Source organism: Dromiciops gliroides, chromosome 1, assembly GCF_019393635.1.
Source record: "Dromiciops gliroides isolate mDroGli1 chromosome 1, mDroGli1.pri, whole genome shotgun sequence".
NCBI classification, from domain to species: domain Eukaryota; kingdom Metazoa; phylum Chordata; class Mammalia; order Microbiotheria; family Microbiotheriidae; genus Dromiciops; species Dromiciops gliroides.
In genome coordinates, this window is record NC_057861.1 from 577,133,136 (window position 1) to 577,159,666 (window position 26,531).

Consider the following 26,531-nt stretch of genomic DNA (forward strand, 5'->3'; position numbering starts at 1 on the left):
TTTTCTATGAAAATCAGTTTACAAGGGCCAACTGGATGGCACAGTGGATAGAGCATTGGCCCTGGAGTCAGGAGGACCTGAGTTCAAATCTGACCTCAGACACTTGGCACTTACTAGCTGTGTGACCTTGGGCAAGTCACTTAACCCCAATTGCCTCACCCCCCCCCCAAAAAAAAAGAAAAAAAGAAAATCAGTTTACAGGGTCAGACTCTTGTCTTCAGCACCGTGTTTCCCTCATTATGCTACTCCTTATGTACACTCCCTTTTAAAAGTGATCAGGAAATGGACCTCCCACCCTTACCCACATCTCTTAAGAAAACAATTTTGGGGCAGCTAGGTGGTGCAGTGGATAAAACAACAGCCTTGGATTCAGGAGGACTTGAGTTCAAATCCAACCTCAGACACTTGACACTAACTAGCTATGTGACCCTGGGCAAGTCACTTAACCCTCATTGCCCTGCAAAACAACAACAAGAAACACCTTTATTTTTTAGCATGTATACATATGCATATGTATGTAAAGTAGAAGGAAATTTGGGGGGATTTTGTCTCTTAGAAATTCAGCAGTTCTCAGAAATGGCTGGGTTTTTTTGTTTTCAGTATTCCTCACAAATGTCAGGAGTTTTTACTGAAGGTAGCACAGTATAGCAGGTAAAGAGGTGTCCTTGGAGCCAGGAAGAGCTGCATTCAAGTCTTACCTCTGACATATACTAGCTACTTATGTGACCCTGGGGCAAGTCACCTTATCTCTCTGTTCTCTAGGTAATTCTCTATGATTATAAACTGCAAAGAAGGTGCCAACCCTCTTTGGTACAGGGAGTTTCTCTAGCTGAGAATTTTCTCTACCAATGAAATCACAGGTATGGACCCTGTGCCATACTTCTGTTCAGTTCGTGTGAGTTATATTCTATAGAGAAATCAAGTCAGAGTCCTTCAATAATTCTCTCCTTTCTGACTCAAAGAGCTGGTGTTGGAGCTGGGATTTTTGCCTCAATGCCTTCTCTCCATTTTAAGTCAAGCCCTTGCCATAACTCAATCCTCACAATTTCCTAGGAACAAATATTCTAATAACTCTGTCGTCTTGAGTAACTGTTTAGTGTGCAGAAAGTATGTTCTCCTTTTATTAGGAAGTGATTTAAGAGTGTGGTTCTGCATATGGTGCACTGAACTGACCAATGCTTTAATAAGGAAGGAGCTAAAGGGACTTCTTTTTAAATCTAGCTGAAATTGTAATGAGAATACGCTATTATGATCTTATGGAAGTTAGTATACAGAAATTAGATGGAGATTTTCTACAATAGCATAGAAGAACACATTATCTGTAAAAGTCCCAAAGAATATGTGCTTGTTTTATTTAAGTTCAGAATATGGTGCCTTCTTGAAAGGTTTGGCAAATATTTTTAAAGAAAATTAATTGTATTCTTCCCTCTGTGAAAAAAAGAAAGACTATCTTCTTAGCTCTATCTCAGGGACAAATCTATGACCTTATCATAACTCATCCATTCCTTCTTTTTTTTTTTTTTTTGAGGGGCAATGGGGGTTAAGTGACTTGCCCAAGGTCACACAGCCAGTAAGTGTCAAGTGTCTGAGGCTGGATTTGAACTCAGGAACTCCTGAATCCAGGGCCGGTGATTTATCCACTGCGCCACCTAGCCACCCCCCATCCATTCCTTCTTATTCTAGGAGATTGCATCCAAAGTCTTCCCTTAAATCTTCCACATGGGATCCACCTAGGAATGTGCTGTGCTTGAGCCAGATCATACTTGCTCATGAGAGCCAGTTGTTAAATTTTCAGTATGAGCATTTATATCTAGAAAATTAGCAAACACAACATAAAGGGCTTGATGGCATTCTTGTTTTATTTTTAAATGGATGCTTTAAGCAAATGTTAATTCCCAGATAGCCAAAATGGCAAAAGTCATTTAGGGTATGGTGATTGGGGAAATTGCCTTGTTACATTGATGAATCTCAAGTGGAATATGGATAAAAGTAAGAGAGGAGTAAGCAATAGGGCTGGAAAGTAGAAGGCAGCACATTTCTACCTGGATGTTACAATAGCACCTCATATTCAACCTGTCCGACACATCCAGTGTGAATTTATCTTTCCTGAAAAACTTGTCTTCCTCTCAATTTCCCATTTCTGAGAATGATACCACCATCCTTCCAGTCAAACTCACTTAAAATAATCTTTGACTCTTCCTTTTCCATCAGCCCCTAAATCTCGTCAATTTCCCACCCTTCCATTTCTATCTGAACAATGCCTCTCTCATCTACTTCTTTTCCACTCACACTACCATCCTTCTAGTTCATCCCTTTGGTACTTCTTCCCTGGAATCTTATCTTAACCTTCTCAATAGCCCTCATACCTCTTGTATCTCTCTTCTCGTCTTGCACATCTGCCAAATGCAGTTCCAACTATCTCATTTCTCTTGTCAAAAACCTTCCTTGTCTCCTTTTGCCTCTAGGATAAGTCAATCCATCAACAAACATTTATTAAGCAACTACTCTGTACCAGACACTGTGTTAAGTGCTGAAGAAACAAAGACAAAAATGAAAATAGTTTTTATCCTCAAGGAACTTACAGGCTAATTAAAGGGGGGTGGGGAACACCTAAGCCTGGCATTTCAGACCTTCCTCAATCTGGTTTCCATTTACCTCTCTAGCCCTATTTATGCAGTGTTCTGGCAAAGTAAACTAATCACTCACTGTTCCTGATCTCAACCTGCTGTCTTTTGTCTCCATGCATTTGAGCAGGCCATCCCTCCCATGTCTGGAATGTACTCTCTTCATCTCTACCTGCCTCGATCCATCCCTTCCTTCAAGTCCTAGTGGAGGTGCCACTTCCTACATAAAGCCTTCTTTGATTTCCTCCTTCTCCCCCCTCACACCTTCAACCAAACTGAAAATTCTCTTTCCTACCACAAATTCATAGAATGTTTTGTCTGAACCTTTCTCCTTATTATATTCTATCTTGGGTTGTAATTAACATATGCTGTTACCCTCCTCATAGATTGTAAGTTGCATGAAGGCAAGGATCATGTAGTCTAATCATCTTTGTACCTCAGCTGCTAAGTATACAGCAGGATTTAAGAAATAAATGCTTATCCAATTGAACTGGACTGACCTGACAAGTTGCATAGATGACAGGAAGATAACTATGATTGACTACAACACCTCAACTGTCATTGTCAGGCACAAGTGATTCCCTTTAAGAGTGTTCAAGGACAAACAAAAACTTTCTTATTTAGCTGCCTTAGTAAATACCACAGTTTAGCAAAACTAAGCCCTAGAACAGGAGGGAGCCAAAAGAGCCCCACTCCATCTTACAGTAAAAGGCATTTATGCTTCACAGTTCAATTCGCCTTGGGCACCAGAGGCCAATAGCCTCACCTGGCTCTCAGGAGAACAACACGGCACTAACTCACACAAACATGGAGTTTATTTACTGCCCTCCTCTGAAGATTTGAAAACTAATAACCCCATTATATAGCATTCTAGGAAAACATCATGTGCGGCCTCAAAATCATACAACTAAAAAAGCAGCTGTGCTTACAGCCACCAAACCCTCTGGATTTTCTAGGTCAGTATGATTTCAAGAAAAAGAAAAGTACTTTTAACAAGGTCCTGCAAAGGGACTGCCTTTGTCAGACCATATGTCTCATTTTGAGGTCTGAAATAAATATGAGTGGCATAACTTTACAAGTGACCAGATAACTTGCAAAAGAATAGAAGGTAATAGGAAGCTTTTGGATCTGGGGACCTTAGTAAATGAGGGTTGTGCTTAGAGCATGGGTTAAATGCATTGTCATTTTGAAAAACTATTTTTTCAGTTAACAATCATTTATTTTTCTCTTTCTCCTACCTCTCCCCCCTGCAAAAGAAAAGAAAAGAAAAAGAAAACCATTGTAACAAATATCCATAGTCAAGCAAAACAAATCCCCATATTAGTCATTGTCTTATTCTGTGTATTTTGTCCATTGCCTCTCTGTCTGTCAATAGATGGGTAGCACTCTTTATTGTTAGTCTTCTGGAGCCATTGTTGACTAAGTCTTCCATAGTTGTTTCAGACTGTCATTTTAAGACTCTGTGCAATGTCAGGAGTCCCCCGGAACTTTGGGTAGACTCAATGTAGTGACTTTATGGAACATAACAGAGGATGAACAGGTGCGGAAGGGTTGTTCTCTGTATCCTCAGAGAGAATGCCTCCTTTGATGAGATCACAAAAAAATGGGCATTTTAGAGTACTGGAGTAAACTTAGAAATAGAAGAAAGGTTGTTAGAAGGTATTTTTGCCTTTCCCTCTCTTTCTAGACAGAATTCTAATTCATTAAGAAAGTTATTTAGATTCAGTCTCCACTCAAACTCCCACAAATCTAATAGTTCTTACTTAAATCTATACTAAATCCGACCTACTATTAATTAATTTCATGAATTTCAGAGGGTTCTATGCCTTTCCCCATTTTCTTTAAAACCAGGAGTAGCCTTTTATCCCACCAACAGCTTGCAAAATATACAAACAAGATGAGTGAGATGACTGGACATACATTAGAGGTATAACCTGTGGTTACAGGCAAAAAACAAACAAACTAGCTAAGACACCAATTTAACTAACCACTAAACCCAAAATTATACTTGTCTTGAAAGAGGGACTGGCTGAGAAAATGTGGGTAGATCCAGCCATCTATCTTTGAGAAAAATAACTCCAATGAACTGTGTTATACTTATTATTATTATTAATACTTATTATTTACATATAGCATTTTATATTTATTTAAAATAAATAAATGGATTTTTGGTAGTTCTCATTTAAAAAATATTTAATCTAAAGGAACTTTGCCAGGGCAAGAACATAATTAAAGGAACTGTGCAATTCACTTGTCACAATGCCTGTTATGCTGAATAGAGCTCTTTTAAATTGTCTTGGGTTTTTTGTGTGTTTGAGATAATGTATGGAAAGTTTTCTACTCTCCTGGTTTCTTTTGGAACTTAGCTTAACTGTTTCTTTTTCTAAGAGATCTTTTCTTGTCTCATTCCCTCACTCCCTTCTCCCTCAGCTGAAATGTTCTTCCCCAGAAGACAACCATTTATTCTCAAAGGCTACTTTGTGGCCCACTTTGTATATAAATTGTATATGTACAGATGTATATGTACACATTGTCTACCCCATTAGAAATATAAGTGACTGGAGGGTAGGGAATATCTCATTTTTGTCTTTGTATCTCTATCACTTAGTACATAGTAGGTACTTAATAAGTGTGTTGATTGATCAGATGATTGCAAACTATAAAGCATTATCATTATGTTAAAGAGAGAAACAGGAAAATAATGTAGTTCTATAGACAAGACATAAGTCTGAATTCCTGACAAACATAAGGACATTTATGATGCAGTTCTTTCTTCAGTACTATGAAAATTCACTTTAGTACCTGAATTACTTGGTTTGATTTGGCTATGATCTTAAAATTCATCAGAGAGCTCAGCTCAGCTCAGCTCTTCCTGGTGGAGATAATTCTGTAGCCTACATAAAACAATTTGTCCTATAGGATTAGGGGGTTAACTAATTAAAGGGAAAAATCACTCTTCATATAACAACCCTTAGAGGTGGACATCTGGCCTCCTCTTGAAGACTTCCATCGAGAGACAATCACCTCCCTGCCAAGCCAACCTATTAAGCTTTTTTTGGACAGTTCTAATCGGTAGAAGTTCTTCCTTATGTGGAGCTGAAATCTTCCTCTACAATGTCCACCATTTGTTCCTAGTTCTGTTTTCTGGGACCAAGAAAAATAAAGAAAAGGAATGTCATATAGAAGAATGATTAGACTTGTTGAAAAGCCTTGAAGACATTTATCCTTCTCCTGTTAAGTCTTTTTTCCACCTAAATCCTGTCAAGAGTGGCAGCATGATGTAGATGATGGAGGTTGGCCTTAAAGTCCAGGATGAACAGGGTTCCAGCCCTGCTTCTGACACATACTAGCCAGCTGATCATGAACACCAGCTACTTTAATCTCTCTGTGCTCAGAACCACCCCCCACCATTTAATATTTTTTCTCCAATTACATGCAAAAACAATTTTAACATTTTTTCAAAATTTAAGTTCCAAAATCTCTCCCTCCCTTCCGTTTCCCCCCCTCATTGAGAAAGCAAGCAATTTGACATAGGTTATACATGTGTAGTCATGCAAAACATATTTCCATGTAAGTCCAGGCATCTCTCTAAGACTATAAATTATAGAAGAATTTCTAGTCTGCACTGCTGAGGGAAATTTCCACACTGGAAATGCCTCATTCCAATGCAATTGGAGGACTAAACTAAAGCAAACAAGGCAAAACAAAACAACAAGCACTACCTTTCCTCTTTCCTTCATCTGATTCTTGTTTGCATGACATCCAATCATCTCACCATCCTGGCTGCCCCATACTTTAAATGTCATCTTTGGGGGCAGCTAGGTGACACAGTGGATAAACCACCGGCCCTGGATTCAGGAGTACCTGAGTTCAAATCCGGCCTCAGACACTTGACACTTACTAGCTGTGTGACCGTGGGCAAGTCACTTAACCCCCATTCCTCCTCAAAAAAAAAATCTGTCACCTTTGTCCTTGAAGAATGGGAAAGATTTAGGTAGGTGGAAGGGGAAAGGAAGGATGTTCCAAGTTGGAAGACTAACATTAGCAAAGAAATAGAGGCAGGAATGAGTATGACATGATCAGGATTGTGAGTGAACCAGCATGACTGAAATGGAAGTTGTGGTTGGGCAATGATGGAGATGAGGTAGGACATTGAGCATAGGACCATATTGTAAAGGACTTGAAAGCCAAGCAGAAAAGTTTAGACTTTAAGCTATCAGAAATGGAGAATTACTAAAAGGTTATCTATCTTTCTTTCTATCAATCTAGCTCTATCTCCATCTATCTATTTTCTTTCTTTGTTTCTTCATTCATTCATTCATTCATCCATCCATCCATCCATCCATCCATCCATCCATCCATCCATCCATCCATCCATCCATCCATCCATCCATCCATCCATCCATCCATCCATCCATCTATCCATCCATCCATCCATCCATCCATCCATTCATTTTAAACAAGGGAGTAGTGTTTAATCCAGGGCAGGAGGTGCCATTGTGGATAGAGTGCCAGGCGTAGGGTCAGGAAGACTCATCTTCCTGAGCTCAAATCTGAGATCAGACACTAGCTCTGTGACCCTTGGAAATCACTTCACTCTGTTTGCCTCAGTTCCCTCATCTGTAAAATGAGCTGGAGAAGGAAATGTCAAACCACTCCAGTATCTTTGCCAAGAAAACCCCAAAAGGGGTTACGAAGAGTAAAACATTACTGAAGCAACTGAATAACAATGACTACAACAAAGTGTTTAATCTTCTTCATTACCTTTCTTAATCTTTGTTTCTTTTAATGATGTTCCTTTCTGCAAACTTCATTTTAAAAAGTGAAAATTCTTGGGGCAGCTAGGTGGCGCAGTGGATAGAGCACCAGCCCTGGAGTCAGGAGTACCTGAGTTCAAATTTGGCCTCAGACCCTTAACACTTACTAGCTGTGTGACCCTGGGCAAGTCACTTAACCCCAATTGCCTCACTTAAAAAAAAAAAGAAAAGAAAATTCTTTATCCCTGCAAGCCTAGCTCTCTATCCATTCCATGGCTGCTTCTTTTATAAAATGTTACATATACATCTAGGAACGTCAGCTCAGTACTGCTAAACCAAAGCCCTACTTCATTGCTTCATCCTGAGATGGAGGTAACCCTGGGTTCTTGAATGCCTAACTAAATTTATTTTAATTTTTTAAAAGTATAGAAATATTAATTGCTAGTTATTAGAAATGTCTAATTGAGTGAAATGCCCAAATGAAAATGATTGAGATTGTACATTAAATATTTTATAGTCCAACCCATAAGGCAGCCTTAGAGAATTGGAGGATCATTACCATATCAGAGTTATTTGTAAAAGACCATGTAAATGGCACTGAACTGCATTTGTGCATTAATCTTTCCTTGTACTTAACTAATTGAAAAAAGTTTCCAGTGATGAAACAGACATCTTCTCTTGTATGGGGTTATAGAGCAGATTTTGTCATCTTTCCTATCTCTTCACAGATGCACAGTCCCATGGGTATTATCCTCACCATTGCTTAAAAATATTGGAAAGGCATCTCTATGTGATCAGTAAGGAGCAGTATATCAATTATTAAAAAGTTCAACAAAAGGAAGTATTGTGAGAGGAGCTGGGACTGACTTTCTTCTATATTCTACATCAGACATTAACCAACCTTGTGACTACGGGAAATTCACTCAACTCCATTTCTTTAACTCTAAAATGGACAGAGCCATAGATTGTATCACCCAGGTTACTGTGAAGATCAAATAAGATAATAAATGCCAAGTATTCTTTAAACCTTAAAGTTCTATCTACATGTTAGCTATCATTATTATATTACAAAATTTACCATATAATTGTCCATCTTTACCCATAGGTTCATGGACAGATAGCAAGTCATGATATACAAGAGCCCTAACTCCTAGTTATTTCATAGTAAATTCTTCTTTTTCCCTTCCCCTTACCTTTCCATCCCCCTTCTCTTCTCCTTCTCCTTCTCCTTCTTCTCATTTTCATTATTATTATAAAATTCATCATATAATTGTCCAACTTTACCCCTAGATTCATGAGCAAATAGCAAGTAATAGTATACAAGAACCTTGACTCCCAGTTATATCACAGTAACATTATTATTATTGTTGTTATTATTACCATTAACTTTGCCATATAATTGTTTAACTTCACCCATTGATTTAGGAACAAATAGCAAGTAATAACATAGAAGATCTCTAACTCCCAGTTATATCACAGTAATGTATTATTATTGTTATTATTATATTTACCATATAATTGTCCAACTTTACTCATAGATTCATGAACAAATAGCAAGTCATGATAGATAAGAGCCCTCAGTCCTAGTTACATCACAGTATTGTCTTCTACAATAGAGTTTCCTAAGCAATATGTCCTGGCACTTGGGTGGAAGTTCTCAACTTGTTGCAATATCCTGAGTTTCCTCACTTCCTTTTGCCTATTTTTACCCTGGGAATGGAGGGGTCTTTTAATGATGGTGTAGAAACATCTGAATGCAAGATTGGGATTAGGAGACATCTCCACCTTCCCTCCAACATATGATTTATCAAATTCACAAAATGTCATAAGATAAAAATCACTAGGGCTTCAATTCAGCAAATATTTTTTAAATGCCTGCTATGGGCAAAGCAAGATATACTGTGGTTTAGGAGATGGCACGCTGGCCTTGGAGCTAGGAATGCCTGTGTTAAGTACAACCTCTGCAACATGCTAGCTATGGTACCTTGGACAAGTCACTTTCTCCACTCAATGCTATGTTGCCAAATCACTTATGAATGCCAAACTGCATTCTTGGGGGGAGTTTTCAAAATAGAAGTTCCTCCCCTCCCCCATGAAATCACAGCAACCACGACCCCCTGCAAAAAAAAAAAATTCAGAAGGCATTATATAAAGTGCTGGATTCAAGAAATAGAACTGGAATCTCTGCCTTCAGGGCATTTCTATATCATTTTACAGTTGGAAGACTGAAACATTTAAATAACCTAAAACATATTCTTCATCATTCTGAGAAATTTCCAGAGTAACAGGCCTTTTGGATTCTTCTCTAAGGAAGAAGGATATGAATTCCATTTTAAAAATAATGTGCTAATTGCTCTTTGTAGTCCTGCTTGCACATGTTGAATCAAAGATTTCAAAAATGTTGCACATTTATGGTCCTTCTGTGGATGAGAAGAGTAGGAAAACATTCTTGAGAAGTTATAAAACCCTTAAAAGTGGCAATAAGGCAGCATCCTCGGGCAATTTGTAATAAAGTTTTATGAAGGCCTACATTTTGGTTTTCATTTTATAAGCAGAACTTGCTACAGAAATGTGATTTGTGGTCTATGGAATCTGGAGAATATGCTACTAAAATGTGTGCCAAGATTCCCAGCTATCCAAAAGTCCAGGTGATATTTTTAAAGGGCCAAGTCACCTTTATACTATCCACTTAATAGTATCTTATTCTTCAAGCATGTATTTTGTAGTTTTGTGTTTAACGTGCTTGTTTTTATTCATTTTGTGATAAACTCGCATTTTTCAGAGAGCCTGTTTTTCTACATTTAATAAATAAAAACTCTAATAACTATTTTTCCCTGGGAGGCAATCTGGGTTAAGTGACTTGCCCAGGGTCACACAGCTAGTAAATGTCTGAAGCTCTACTGATTTTTTAAAAATAATTTTAAATAATTTAGTCCCACCCCTGTAACCCAGGAGGTATGTAGTTAATAATGAAACCTTACTATTCATTTGATAGAAATGATTACTTGTAATAGATGGAGTGTTAGGTCAGGAAGACTGTGGTTTAATTTCAGCCTCTGATATTTACTAACTGTGTGTGTAATCCTGGATAAGTCATTTATCTTATCTGTAGGACAGAGGTTCCTTATCTTTTTTTGTGTCATGGAGGCAGTCATTCTGGTTAAGTCCACAGAATTCTCCCCAGAATAATGTTTTTAAATAATTGAAGAGAATGCTAAATTTCAATTAGAAGTTAATAAAAAAAATTTACTTTTTTTTCTCACTTCAATTCATGGGCCTTTTGAAATCTGTATCTTTGGACCCCAGGTTAATAATCCCTACTTTATAACAGAACTTGCTACAGAAATGTGATTTGTGGTCTATGGAATCTGGAGAATATGCTACTAGAATGTTTGCCAAGATTCCCAGTTATCCAAAAGTCCTCCACTTATTAGCCTGCTCCACTTTTCATTGAACTATTTCATTTGTACACACCTTTCTGAAGGAATGACAACAATGGAAAAGGTCCCATTGAAAGAGGCTATGGTCTGGACTGCTCTCTTTGGCTTCCTGTCACTCAGAGGGGTAACAAGTCCCATGCATTTAGTGACTCAACCCATGAAGCATCAGAATTGCTAAAATTGAAGCAGGTGATCTAAAAACAGGTCAAACAAGTAGTTATCTACTAAATCATAGATAGGTTTCAATTTGCCTGGTGGAGGGACTTCCCCATGTTTATTTGTTTATATACATTCTTTGTGCCAACTATTACTTTTAGGAATCATATACTTTATGCTATATTTGCAACTTGCAAATTCAAGTAATGCTTATATTTCCCCGCTTCTCCTTCCTTAATTTATTATTTATTTTATCCACAATTTATTATTTCAGATACATCAGACAAGAAAATCTCAAAAATCCCCCTAAATCTTTGAGCTATTCCTAGACAAGTTCATTCCATGGAACTCTCTTTCCTCTATTTCCCTTCAAGATCATTTTAGAAAATATCCCTACTTCATAACTGTGGCAGAAACTCCAGGGTAACTTCTTAGTGTTGTGTTCTAAACATAGCATTCACAAGGTCAGCCCCTTTATATTGTCACTCTTGTTTCTTATATTCAGGAAATCTTGATTTCAGCATCAGAGAATTATAGAGGTATAGAAGACCCAAGAGGTCAAATCCCAACTCTGTTATTTACTGGCTATGTGACCAGTAAATGGATTTTCCAAGACAAGGCACTTGACAACCTCTCTGGGCCTTCATTTCTTCATCTATAAAATGAAGGGCTTGGACTCTCTGACTTAAAATCTAGTAGGATCCTAAAATCTTTTGACCTATTCCCCTTATTTTATAGTTGAAGAAAATGACATCCTGAGAAGATACTTGACTTCCAGGGTCATATAGCTAATGAGTAGCAGAGCTGGGTCTAAGAATCCAGATTTTCCTACTTTTATTGTAGTGGTTGGTTTTCCCCACTTCATTTTGTTATGGTTGTGCAGTAGAGAAACATAATCATCCACAGGTTAGAGTGATGACACTAGAATGTAGAAGACCTGTTGTCAGAGATTCATAGAATGCTTGATTTAGAGTTAGCTTCAGAGACTTAGTGGCTCTCCAGTCCACTCCCCCTTCATTTTTGTTTCTTTTTTGATTTTTTTTTTGATGGGCAATGAGGGTTAAGTCACTTGCCCAGGGTCACACAGCTAGTAAATATCCAGTGTCTGAGGCTGGATTTGAACTCAGGTCTTCCTGAATCCAGAGCTGGTGCTTTATCCACAGTGCCACCTAGCTGCCCCTCTCCCTTCATTTTTCAGCTGAAGATACTGAGGCCAAAAGGTATACCCAAAGTCACACAGGGAGTAAGTGGCACAGTGAGATTTGAACCCCTATACTGGCTTCACATCCTATGCTAGCTTTGGTGATCAAGCCATATTATGGCTCTCACAGTTATTCTATGTAAAATGGAGCTAATAGAAGCAGCTTTTCCCCCCCTCTCTTAAACAGGAATTATTTGGAAAATAGAGATGATGTTTATAAAGCACTTTGCACTCCTTCCTAGACTCTATTAAGGATCAAATAAAATTATTAGCATCCCAATCAAGCATCATGAAAAATCTCTCTCATGAGACATGTGTAATCTGGGCTGGATGCCAAATGCTTGGTACAGAGCAAAACCATGCTATGCCTGGGACTTGACAGCAGGCCAGATAACCATTTTGGAGTTGCTTGGCTTTTGTATTTGTGTAGGCAGTTTTCCCATTTCAAGGTAGACGGGGCAGAGATGAAGAGGGCAGATGCAGACAGTCCGACGCTCCCTGTTCTTTTTGGGTCTGAAGTCACATCGCCAATGATAATAGCTTGTGTTTACACAAGTTCTTTCCTCCACTTATTAGGTTGCTCCACTTTTCATTGAACTATTTCATTTGTACACACCTTTCTGAAGGAATGACAACAATGAAAAAGGTCCCATTGAAAGAGGCAATGGTCTGGACTGCTCTCTTTGGTTTCCTGTCACTCAAAGGGGTAAAAAGTCCCATGCATTTTGTGACCTGAACCCATGGAGCATCAGAATTGCCAAAATTGAAGCAGGTGATCTAAAAATGGGTCAAACAAGTAGTTTGAATGACTTTGAGCATTGTCCCTGGCTTTGGAAATCTATGTGTTGATCCATTGCATTTTGAATGCCTTGATTTTTTTTTTCCCCCGTGTTAGGCTATTTTGCCAAACATGTTGTCAGGTAAATGAAGCAGTTTTTTACCTCAAAAATCCATGGTTTTAGGGGCAGCTAGATGGCGCAGTGGCAGATCACCGGCCCTGGAGTCAGGAGTACCTGAGTTCAAATCTGGCCTGAGACACTTAACACTTACTAGCTGTGTGACCCTGAGCAAGTCACTTAACCCCAACTGCCTCACTACAAAAAAAATAAAATAAAATAAAAATCCATGTTTTTTCTCAGTGTTTTGTTGGTCCATCCTCAACAGTTGTAGGTTATAATCTTCCTCTACTCCAGAGTAGATGGTTTCAGGCATTGTTGTAGCCAATCCTACTCCCTGCAACTCATCACTTGGTGTTCCATCCCTTTGATGACCAATCCACTCTACACTCAACTTGGCTGACCCTTAGATTGACAGTCACAACCCTACTCAATAAATTTCAATGACTCCCAATTCCCAGTAGGATCAAATAGAAACTGTTTGGTATTTAAAGTCCTTCACAACCCAACCCAATCCTGCCTTTCCTCCTTATAACCTATTACTCCTTTTCTCATACACTATAATCTAGTCAAACTGACCTTTTTACTGTTCCCCATACATAGCACCCTGTCTCCTTTCTCCATGCCTTTGTATTGTCTGTCCTTTATGTCTGAAATTCATGTCTCCCTCACTTTTGCTTCTTAGAAGCCCTGTTTTCTTTTTTTTTGGGGGGGGGTTTGAGGCAATTGGGGTTAAGTGACTTGCCCAGGGTCACACAGCTAGTAAGTGTCAAGGGTCTGAGGCCGGATTTGAACTCAGGTCCCCCTGAATCCAGGGCTGGTGCTCTATCCACTGCTAGCTGCCCCTAATCCCTGTTTTCTTAAAGACTCTGATCCAACACCATCTTCTAAATGAAGACGTTTGAGCTGTTAGTGCCTTTACCCAAAATTGACTTGTATCTATTTAGTATGAAAACATATGTACTTAAACTTTAATAGCTTAAACATAAACTGTAGTGACTTAAAATTGCACTAAGACTTTCGGGACAGCCTATAGATGCCCATGTTGTCTCTCCTGACTAAATCGTAAGCTCTTTAAGGACCTCTAATAGCACCTGGCACATAATAGGTATTTGATTAATGTTTGTTGATTGATTTGCCAGACATATAGGCCATTGACAAGTTTTTCCAGTTTAAGTAGGGTCTGCCACAGGGCTTGGCCCAAGGTCTCCACCAGTCAGCAAGGCACTAGATGAGAACTTTAATGAGTCTTTTTTTTTTTAACCACCTAATAAATACATACAATATAAATACCAGCTGACACTTAGGGAGAACTGAAAGGTAGGGAGGTTCTGATTTTTTTGGTGAAAGGACATTTCACTGTGGTTTGGGGCCTGGACAATAGATTTTTCTTCCAAAATGAACCCAAGAGTCCATTCTTCAGCCCATTCTTTAACTGTATTACAACACCACATCCTTTCCAGGAAGGTTTCGTATATCCTCAAAAACCCTTAATCTGGGAAGGAGATTTTTTTAGAAAGGCTGTATGAAACACAAAACATACATGTTACTCAAGAAATTCTGGAGTCTGGACAAGTCAGTCCCACCCAGGGAAAAAGTCAGCTTGGTCATAGACACCAGGATTTGATTGGGTCCCTTGTCCTCTATTGGACCCTTTAACCTCTATAGGTTATAGCCTCCCATGAAAGCAAGCAATATTCTATTTTATTTTTGGTTTGGGGGTTTTGCAGCATTTTAAACAAACTATAATATTGATTAAGCAAAATTGGACTTTTTCCTTTCAGTCAGTGGTCTCGTTTGTTTGATTTTCTTGTTGTTAGTGGCCACTTCCTGGAGAAATATTGCCCACAGAGTACTGGCAAAGAAGTCAGGAGAGGTCAGTCATTTTTGGAATCATCCATATTTGGAATTCATAACCCAGGTTGGGAGAATGAATCATCATTCTTGGCATCTGCTATGACATTTGATTTTTTCTTTTTGTTGATATCTTTTGTTTTTATATAATTCTCATTCCCCAGTATATCCTTCCCTTATCTATCTCCACAAGGGAGTCATCACTTATAACAAAGGATAAAAAAGAAAGGGGGTGGGGAGCAGTTCAAAAAAACTAACCCACACATCTGCTGAGTCTGTTGAATTACACAGTATTCCATACTCCTAGTTCCCCACCTCTACAAAGAAAGAGTGGGGTAAGGTTCATTCTTCTTTCTCTTGGGCCAGGCTTGGTCATTATATGAACACAAGTATCAGTTTTGATTTTTATTTGTTCTTTCCATTTACTTCATTATAGTTATTGTATGTATTTTATTCCTGGTTCTATTTAGTGGGTATGTCTTTGCATACTTCTGTATTCCTCATATTTGTCATTTTAAAAAATATTATTGATATATTTTGCTTTTTACATCACCTAAATTTCTCCCCATATTATGTATCCATTTTGAGCTTATTGTGGAATATACTGTAAGATGTTGTTTTAAACCTATTTTCTACCAGATTACTTTCCAGTTTTCCCAGCAGTTCTTGTCAAATAAGAAATTTTTCACTAAGTTATTGATGCACTATATACTTAAAAATATATTTATTTTTAATTTATGGACTAAAACAGGCATTTCTATAACATAGTATAATAAAAAAGATGATTGTACATGAAACTGAAAATTTATTATGTGCAAAAGTTGTTCTTGGAACAACATTGCTATTACTGTATACAAAGGTCTCTTGGTTCTGCTCATTACACTGTTTATATCCTTTTTCCCCCCCAGGGCAATGAGGGTTAAGTGACTTGCCCAGGGTCACACAGCTAGTAAGTGTCAAGTGTCTGAGGCCAGGTTTGAACTCAGGTCCTCCTGAATTCAGGGCTGGTGCTTTATCCACTGCACCACCTAGCCGCCCTCTGTTTATATACTTTTAGAAGTACTTCCATCTATAATATCTCATTTGATCCTTACAAAAACTCTGTAAGGTTAGGAAAGACAAACATCAAAATCATTGTGTAGAAACAGGAAAGGCTGTGGAAATAAGGGCCACACAGCTTGTTAGTAGAGGAACCTATAGTTGAACCATTTTAAAATGGAAATGGATAGGGAAAAATAGGTTTCATATATAAGATTTTACTTTTCACACAAATTTCCCAGGTATATGTATGTATACATATATGTGTGTGTAAATGGTTATTTTCTAGATTTTATTTTTCTTTATAAGAACTCCACAGCACTTTTATTAAGAGCCTTGTATGTAGTAAAAAATAGGCTATGTTAGGCACTAAAGATACAAAGAAAAAACAATCCTTATTCTCAAAAAGCTTATAATGCATCGGTTGGGTGAATAGCTAATGGCCAAAGCTGATTAGTTATTGTCTTTTGGTCACAGACTTGTTTAGGTACATATATGATGTATATGTGTTATACTTGTATATGTGTATTGTGCATATATACATATATGGTTGAATGGGTGAGTGTATATGAAACTAGGTGGTACAGTGGATAGAGCACTAGATTTAGAGTCAGGAAGAGCTGAGTTCAAATCTGGCCTCAGACATTTACTAGCTATATGACCCTGGCAAGTCACTTAATCCTGTTTGCCTCAGTTTCCTCATCTGTAAAAAACAAACTGGACTTCTCCAAATGTATCTTTGCCAAGAAAATCCCAAATGGGATCATGAAGAATCAGACATATTTGAACCACAACAATGAGTGTCTGTATGTGGGTCTATCTGTAGATAGATAGATCTCAAAATGTTGACTATAAAATAATGGTGGTGGGGGGAAGGGTTGGCCATATAAACTCTTGACCATTTTCTAAGGTACGGTGGTGTTATGTTTTATCTAGATAGAGAAACACTGATAGACTTAAGAATCTTTCGATGTAATGAGTAGATAGTCTCTAACTTTTAGTACTAAAACCTCAGAAGTTGGGAAGGACCTGATAAATTATTCATATAATCCAACCCCCTCCTTGTGACATGACTCAATCTACAATATCCCTATAAGTGCTCCTCTAGCTTCTGTCCTTTAACCGTGAATCTCTATTCCAGATGAGCAGCTCAGAACTTCCCTTCCTTGTTCTGTATATGGAAAATTCCCCCTTCCCTTCCCTGCTACTTCCCCAGGGAGAATTCTTCGCCCCTTCCATTTGGATCTAGCAACTGCAAAACCTTAACTGGTCTGTCTTGCTCTCCATCCTTCTGTCCTTCTCACCTTGCCTAAGGGGTAGGAAGGGGGGTTGTTGTGAATGAAAGATATCTTAAAGATGATGTTACCAAACTCCTTCCTTTTATAGGTGCAAGATAGGCATTGGCATGGAGGATGGGCAGCAAAGAGAGACCCATCTTGCCATTTTTCTCACCATCCTATACCTTCTTGCTCTACTCTTTTTCTCCCCACTCCTGTAGGCCTTAATAGGTGGAGGTGACAAGGAAGCGGGGAGGTGGAAATTGAAAATATCCTTTCCTCTATTCCTTCCTCAGAACTCATCCTACCCCTCAATGAATAAGGTTCCACCTGGTTTGACCTGTAGCTAAGGCAGCCACAGGGGATTAGGAAAGAAAGTAAGGATGGGGCTCAAGGGGAGGAAAGGGGGGGCAAAAAGTAGAAAAGGGTTCATCCATTTTGTCACTTCCCTCAGAAACCTCCAGAAGGTTCCACTAATATCAGTCACTGTGCAGTATTAAAAGGGGAAAGGGGAAAGTGAAGAGGGGAATCAGAATGGGCCAGAAGAGGAGAATAAATGATATGCTTTGGCTAGATGTCATGATGTAGGGCTCCCAGAGCCTCACGTGCTCCCTTGCTCCCTTAATTAAAACTCCTAATTTGCCCTTGGCCTTTATCCTGAACCCTGTCACAGCTATGGAGTAGGAACACAGGGATGCGGAAAGAAAGAGATATATTCTTGCCATATTCCATGTTGAAATTATGAATACTTGAATATACCTTTCCCATATAAACTGTTATGACTTGGGCTTTGTCAGTGCCGGAATGCATCAGCAGGGGATGGTGGTGACTTAGAGGCCAGACAGACCTGATAGATTGGGGCAGGTGATCAGAGACAGGTCTGTAGATCAGCAAACAGCTCCAGGTAGGTAGGGGAGCAGGTGGCTGGTAGCAATCTTGGCAGGTGGGTAAAGCTCATTTTCCGAAAAGGGGATTCTTGCAGTATGAAAGCAGGGGTCAAGGATGTCCGGAAGTAACAACTCGGCCCCAAAAGCTGAGGTTTCAGGGCAGGAAGAACTTCATTCCCTAGGCCAGGGGCTGGGGTAGGAGTAAAGGTAGAGATTAGCCGCATGCCAGACAGGAAACGAGTCAAGGACTCAGGTACTTGGCAGGAAAGGGAAGTGAAAACAAATTTTACTTAACTAAGGTTTGGTACAAGTTTTTTCTCATCAGCTAAGCAAGGTTAAAAAAATATAAAAGCCTAGTTTCTGGAACCTGATTTGATAGTGGGCTATTGGTCTAGAAGTCCTTGTCTCACTCCTGTTTAGTTACGATTGGAATGGACTCTATCTGAGGCAGGTGCAAATTTTACCTTCTGCAGGAGAAGGAGGCCTTGCCCAATTCTCCCAAAGGCTGATGACCTCTCATTTTATCTTCTATTCACTCTGTATGTCTCTTGTAAGTACCTAGTTATTTACATGTTGTCTTTCTAAAATATATGCTCCCTGAATTCAGGAGCTTTGTAGCTACACTTAGCATTGCCTCATACATAGTAAGAGCTTAATAAATGCTTATTATTAGCTGACTGATCCTGGACACATGGTTAGTCTCTATAGAAATCCTGATAGTCTGCTTTAGATACTCTACCCTACAGGGACTAGACTCTCAGAATCAATATCTTGACAGTCATTTCTAGATGACTCAGAGAATTAGAGGGGGATCTGAAGACCCCAGTAGCTTGGATCTTGGGCCCCTTCTTCCTAACACTTACTTAGGGTGGGGTAGGAAGGGCCATTACAGGGACCCTGACACAAGTTAGCTGAGCATTTGTAAACTTAGAGCCCAAACTCTAGCACCTGGGTGGGGCTGTGGATAGAGTACTAGGTGTGGAGTTTCAATGCAGCCTCAGAAACAACTAGCTAGGTGACCCTGGGCTAGTCATTTCACTTCAGTTTCATCATCTATAAAATGGCTTAATAATAACACCTATCTTGAAGGGCTATTGTAAGGGTCAAATGAAATAACAATGATAAAGCACTTAATATATAGTAGGCACAATATACATGCTAGCTATGATGCTGATGGTGGTGTTAAAATGTGGCCCTGGGCAAGTCATTTCACCTCCTGTTTGTCTCAGTTTCCTCAAACTGTGAAATGGGGACAATAACAGTTCCTATCTCCCAGAGCTGTTGTGAGAATGAAATGAGATTTGTGAAGTACTTAACTGCCTGGCACATAGTAGGTGCTATGGAAATGCTTATTCTCTTCTCTTCACCTCTCCCCTACCTCTCCATAGACTTAGACAAGCCATTTAATTTCCCTGGGCCTCAGTTTATCTTTCAGTAAAATTAAGGGCTTGCACTCAATGGCCTCTGAAGTACCTTCTGGGCAGTGGTGTGCTAGTAAATAAATGTTTAGCAACTGGCTTTCCAAAAAAGACCAAAAAAGGAAAAAAAATAGTTGTATACACTCACTATTAACATTTTCTCCATTGCTTTCTTAAGTGTAGACAATCAATCAAGCCCTGATTTATAGATTTTGCTAATTTCTGAGGTATAAATGCTCACCCTGAAAATTAAATAATTGATTCCCCTGACCCAGTTTGAGCTGGATCCAGCATGCCCCTGTTTCCAGGTTTAGAGTTATAGTCTTCCTATGAAATGAATATTTCTATTAGAGCTTTTAAAATGTATTCACCTAGGCAGCTAGGTGAGACAGTGCATAGAGGCCTAGACTTAGGTCTTAGACACTAATTATGTGACCCTGGGCAAATCACTTCACTACTTTCTGCCTCAGTTTCCTCATCTGTACAATGGAGGTAATAAGAGGACCTACCTTACAGGGCTGTTATGAGGATCAAAAGAGGTAACACATATAAAGCTGTTTGCAAACGTTAAGGTGCCACATAAATATTAACTCTTGCTATTATTATTATTAATTATTGTTATTAGTATTAATTATCCAACAGCTGAGGTACAGATTTTTAAAGTGTGTGTGGGTTGGTTTTTTTTTTTTGCAGGGCAATGGGGGTTAAGTGACTTGCCCAGGGTCACACAGCTAGTAAGTGTCTGAGGCCGGATTTGAACTCAGGTACTCCTGAATCCAGGGCCAGTGCTTTATCCACTGGGCCACCTAGCCACCCCATATGTGTGTGTTTTTAATTAGCCAAAAATGCGGTTTTAAAAAATTAATTGCTATTGCTATAGATGCCAGTTTGGGGCAAGCATATTTTAATTTACTGATATCATATACTAGTAAAGTCTCCCTAACTTCTCATGGTTTCAGGCCGTGTGGTAAAAAAAGCACAGAGAGAAAGCTTCAGCATGGCAGTTAGCTAGAGCAGAAAAGCCCCCAAAGCCCCATGCTGTCTCCAGCATGTGTTCTCAGGGAGACCTAAGAGAGTTCAGAAGACCTACAAACCAGCAAACCAAGAGCCCACAGCAAGAGAGAGAGCTCCAGGCTTCTTCCAAGAGTTTTTATCCTCTTTTTTTTTTAGGGTTTTTTTTTTTTTTTGGTGGGGCAATGGGGGTTAGGTGACTTGCCTAGGGTCACACAGCTAGTAAGTGTCAAGTGTCTGAGGCCAGCTTTGAACTCAGGTCCTTCTGAATCCAGGGCCAGTGCTTTATCCACTGCGCCACCTAGCTGCCCCTTTTATCCTCTTTTGATAGAAGTGGGTTAGTTAGCATCATTCATTAGTTAGCATCATTCAGTTCCATTGGTTGACATGACTTGAGGGAACTTTACAGATGACATCCGGGGGACCAATGTAAAAGACCTTCACTGCGGGGCAGCTAGGTGGTACAGTGGATAAAACACCAGCCCTGGATTCAGGAGGACCTGAGTTCAAATCTGGCCGCAGACACTTGACACTTACTAGCTGTGTGACCCCAGGCAAGTCACTTAACCCTTATTTTCCTGCCCCCCCCCAAAAGGACCCTCACTGAAGGCAAAGTCCATTATTTAGGTGTGGTTTGATCCCATCAGTCCTTCTTCACTGGGCTAGACAAAAGAATCTATCTCCATTTCTTTTGTTCCCTTGGGTTTCTCCCAAATAAGATTTGCTGAAGTTCTTCTAGAACTGGACTTTCTGGAGTGTGGGGAGGCTGAGGGGGGAGAGAGGAGAAAGGACTGAGAAACTGATCCCTGGGTCTCCCAAGAAATACATTATTAATCATTTTCTCACAAAAGTTTTTGAAGCAGTTGTGTCAGAAGACTTGGAACCAAATCTAAGTTTGAACCCCAAATTTGACATTTACTAGTGATATGACCATGTGCAATGCAAGACTGAGCCCATTTCCTCATCTATGAAATGGGTATTAGAGCTTCTATAGGAATAGAAATATTCCATAGAGCTTCCATAGGACGTATCTCACAGGTCCTGTCAAGAGAGCACTGTGAGGAGCCATATGAATATCAGCTGCTATTATGATGACTGGGATTACCCATCAATGGGTTTATTTCTAAAAACAACTGTTTCATTAATATTCTTTGTTTTCATCAAAGGTATTCGTCAGCTGAAATAAGAAAGCAGTTTACTCTCCCACCAAACCTCGGACAGGTTTATCACCGGAGTGTAAGCCTTTCTGGCTTTCCCTCTCTTCAACTAGTAAGTAAAAATTCTTTTTCTTTAGAAAATGATCAGCTGCTCCATTTCAGGCAGTCCCTGATTTATGACCAACCCACACCTTCGAATGGCTGCTTGCAGCCTTACCAGGCTGCTACTGTTGAAGCCTTTCTAGGCTGCAAGAGCTGGGGCCAACCTGCTCTTCATCCTAGGGGACTTCAGTATACATATTCATACTCCCTCAAACATGTTAGAGAAGCTAGGTGGTCCAGTGGATAGAGTGCCAGGTCTGGTGGCAGGAAGACTCATCTTCCTGAGTTCAAATCTGGCCTCAGACACATACTAGCTGTATGAACCTGCCCAAATGACTTTACCCTGCTTGCCTCAGTTTCCTCATCTGTAAAATAATCTGGAGAAAGAAATGACAAAACACTCCAATATCTTTGCCAAGAAAATCCCAAATGGGGTCACAAAGAGTCAGACACCATGGGAACAACTGAACAACAAACATACTAACCTCATAGTTCTTCAGCTTACTCATTTCCCATGACTCTTCCACCCCACCTCAGCCCCACACAAAGTGGGTCATATCCTTAAAATTGCCAACACTCACAAATGCACCATTTCCATGTTCATGAATTCCCTTCTCTGACCAGAATCTATTGTCATTTTCCTTCTTCCTCTGCCTCACAACCCTGACCCCTGTTCTTCATCCTCACTGAGACTTCCAATCCATTGGCACTCTTGTTCTTTCCCAGGCTATGACCTCTGCACTGTCTCATCCTTTTTCTGTCTTGACCTTTTGGTGAATCAGTTCACCACAAGGACAGGGAACTAAAGAGAAGAGGACAGTGTAGACTCTGTTCCCTGCCCCCTTTATCATATTGCTGATATAAGAACCTGCCAAGCCTTGTATCACTCCCACCATCCACTACCTTGCTCCTACACCACTTTGTCTCCTGTCACGATTTACCCATTTCTAACTGTGTATCTTTCCAAGGCATGTTTTATTGAAGTGATTTGTCACTATTTCAGTAAGGTGGTTTAATTTTATTATTTTCTTTTTAATGAAATAAGTGGTTCTGAGAAGTGTATACAGGCAGGAAGACAGACTTCTCACTCAGAAAATGGATTGCTTTGGCAGCATGCTAGTCTTCATTTTCTTTTGCATCTTCCCTCTCTATTTCTGAACTACAGGTTTTAATGAGAGCAGCAGAAATGAATGAGTCCTTTCTCATAAATCAAAGCATATTTAAACCCTATACTACTGAATAGAGCTGAATAAAATCACAAAACTATGCCAATTGGTCCACTACCATTTCATGCTATTTAACCTCAAGTGGGCCCTCACTGTTGCAGGGCAATCCTTTCCCACTTCCCTAGTGGACTCACTATCCCACTTACCACAGCAGCTTTTCCAAACCTTTTCATCCCTTCCCAAACCTGCCAAGGCTCCCCGTCTTCTCACCCTCAGCTGAGAATTTTGCCTCATGTATAATTATAAAAATTGAGGCCACTCTCCAAGAGCTCTCTCTTCTCTCCTCATTTCACATCACCCAAATGCCTCCCACCAAAAACTGGGATGATAATCCACTGTTGGTGGAGTTGTGAACTGATCCAATCATTCTGGACAGCAATTTGAAACTGTGCCCAAAGGGTCCTTTGATCCAGCAATATCACTATTTGTACAAATATATAGCAGCTCTTTTTGTGGTGCCTAAGAATTGGAAATCAAAGGGACACCTATCATTCAGGGAATGGCTAAACAAGTTGTGGTATATGATGATAATGGAATATTTTTGTGCTATAAGAAATGACAAGCAGGATGATTTCAGAAAAGCTGATGTATAGTGAAAAGAACTAAGAGAATGTTGTACATAGTAACAGCAATATTTTTTTTACAACAATTTTTTTAACAACAAGGACTATTAGAAAAAAAAATAGGAAAGTTGCAAACTGCTTGTCACCCAGTGTCCCCAATCCCTGGGGTGGGGGTGGTGAGACCAAGGGCCCCAGGCTGTGCTGGCCCCCTCCTTGCCCTCACTCCCCAGGAGGCACCAGAACTATATAGCACCATGAGAAAGATGAGGTGGGGTGGTCTCCCTGGGGGGATGTATGTGGAATGGGGAAAAGACAGTGCCATCTGCAGAAGACCCCCTCCCCCCTTTCTTTATGGCTTTCCTCCCTGGAGAAGGCAGGGGCGGTGTGCTACTGAGGTGGGAGGTAAAGTCAAGAAGCGTCTTGAGGCTGGGGGGAGGGGATCCTTGCCTGGCCCTCCTTACTGGGTTTGGGAGTGGGGGCACCCCCACATTTCCTAGGCTCTAGCTTCCTGCCACTGAGGCAGATAGCTCCCTTCCACCCCCTGCCCCATGGTTGGGGCTACTAGGGTCAGGGGATTGACCCCCTTAACAGCAATATTTTTGATGAAGCACTGTGAATGGCATAGCTATTCTTAGCAATACAATGATCTAAGACAATCCCAAAGGACTAATGATGAAGCATACAATCCACCTCCAGAGAAAGAAGTGATATTGAATGAACACAGACTGAAGAATGTTATTTTTCACTCTTTTTTTTTTTTGCAGGGCAATGGGGGTTAAGTGACTTGCCCAGGGTCACACAGCTAGTAAATGTCAAGTGTATGAGGCCAGATTTGAACTCAGGTACTCCTGAATCCAGGGCCAGTGCTCCATCCACTGCGCCACTTAGCCACCCCCACTCTCTCATTTTTTTATTCAAGTCTTTTTATACAAAATGACTAAGATGGAATGTTTTATATAATTGCACATGTATTACCTATATCTGATTACTTACCATCTATGGGAGGGGGTCGGGAGGGATAGAATTTGGAACTCAAAACTTTTAAAAAGTGTATTATTATTTTGTCATAAAAGTATTTTTATTATTTTCTAGTTACATGTAGAGATAGTTTTTAGCATTTGTTTTTTATAAGATTTCTAGTTCCAAATTTTTTCCCTCCCTCCTTTCCCTCCCCCCTCCCCAAGACAACAAGCAATCTAATATAGGCTATATATGTACAATAACATTAAGCATATTTCCGCATTAACCATGTTGAAAGGAAGATTCAAAACAAAATGGGAAAACCTCAAAAAGAAAAAAACAAAAACAAAAAAAGAAGAAACAGTATGGTTCAATCTGTATCTAGATTCCACAGTTCTTTTTTCTAGATGTGGAGAACATTTTCCATCATGAGTCCTTTGGAATTATCTAGGACCATCGTATTGCTGAGAAGAGTTAAGTCTATCACAGTTGATCATCACCCAATGTTGTTGATACTGTGTACAACTGGTTCTGCTCATTTCACTCAACATCAGTTCATGTAAGTTCTTCCAGGTTTCTCTGAAATCTGCCTGCTTGTCATTTGTTACAGCAAAATAGTATTCCATTACATTCATATACCACAACTTGTTCAGCCATTCCCCATTTGATGGGCATCCCTTCAATTTCCAATTCTTTGCTACCACAAAAAGAGCAGCTATAAATATAAAGTTTATTATTTTAAAAATTAATGGCAACACAAAGTAGTAAAAAAAAAAAAAGCTTCCCACCACTATCTCCTCCTTGACCTCTGTCTCACATGAAGAGGTGGCTTTTTTCCTTACCAAGTCACATTCCTCTACATGCACAAGTGATCCCATTCCATCCCATCTTCTTCAACACCCTCTCACTTATCTTCAATTTTTCTTTGTTTTTTTGGTTGTCTCTCTACTCCCTACAGACATGCTCCTGTCTTCCCCATCCTCAAAAACAAAAACAAAAACAAAACTCTCACTTGGTCAGTCCATCCCTGCTAGCTATTGTCCCACTTCTCTTCTCCTTTTTGTGGCAAAGTTCCTTGAAAATGCCTTCTATAATCAATGACTGCTTACCTTCTGCCCATTTCTTAGTTTTCAACAACCTAGTTCCCAACCTCATTATTCAACTGAAACTGCTCTCTCCAAACTTACCAACGATCTCTCTCTCTCTCTTTTTTTTTTTTTTTTGGTGAGGCAGTTGGGGTTAAGTGACTTGCCCAGGGTCACACAGCTAGTAAGAGTTAAGTGTCTGAGTCCGGATTTGAACTCAGGTCCTCCTGACTCCAGGGCCGGTGCTCTATCCCCTGCACCACCCAGCTGCCCCTGCCATGTACTCTTTTATCCAGGGACACTGGCCTCCTAGCTGGTCCACAAGCAAGACTCCATCTCTCCTCTCTGGGCATTTATTCTGTCTGTCCATTCCTGGAATGCCCTCCCCCCTCCATTTTCATCACTGACCTTCCTGACTTCCCTTAAGTCTCAATTATATTTCCACCCCCTACAAGAAACCTTTCCTACCCCCTCTTAATCCCAGTGCTTTCCCTCTTTTAATTAGTTCCTATTTATCCCATATGTTGCTTGCTTTGTATCTATTTTTTTATTTTGCATTCTCTCCCCCAATTAGACTGTAAGCTCTTGGAGGGCAGGGACTGCCATTTGCCTTTCTTTGTATCGCAGGGCTTAATATGGTGTCTCTCACAGAATAAGTATTCAGTAAGTGCTGACTGACTTCATCCCCACTGACTAGTGACTGATAGTGGAGGCCCCTGACCCTACCCCAACCCCGGGCTCCTGCAAATTTCATATTAATTCAAAGCATCTTCACAGAATGGCAGAATGACAGAATTGGACCATAGTGGTTACCTAACCCAACCCCCTACACAAAAGGAATCTTCACTCTAACATACCAGAGAAGGAGTCATCCAACGT

At 39.8% G+C, this 26,531-nt stretch overlaps 1 protein-coding gene across 1 annotated transcript in view; it reads left to right on the forward strand.

Moving 5' to 3' along the window:
• Positions 1–26,531, forward strand: part of DOCK8 (dedicator of cytokinesis 8) — a 330,991-nt gene that overhangs the window by 64,546 nt on the left and 239,914 nt on the right. The window contains 1 exon segment of the mRNA XM_043978441.1: positions 21,726–21,828. Coding sequence (XP_043834376.1) covers positions 21,726–21,828 — 103 coding nt within the window.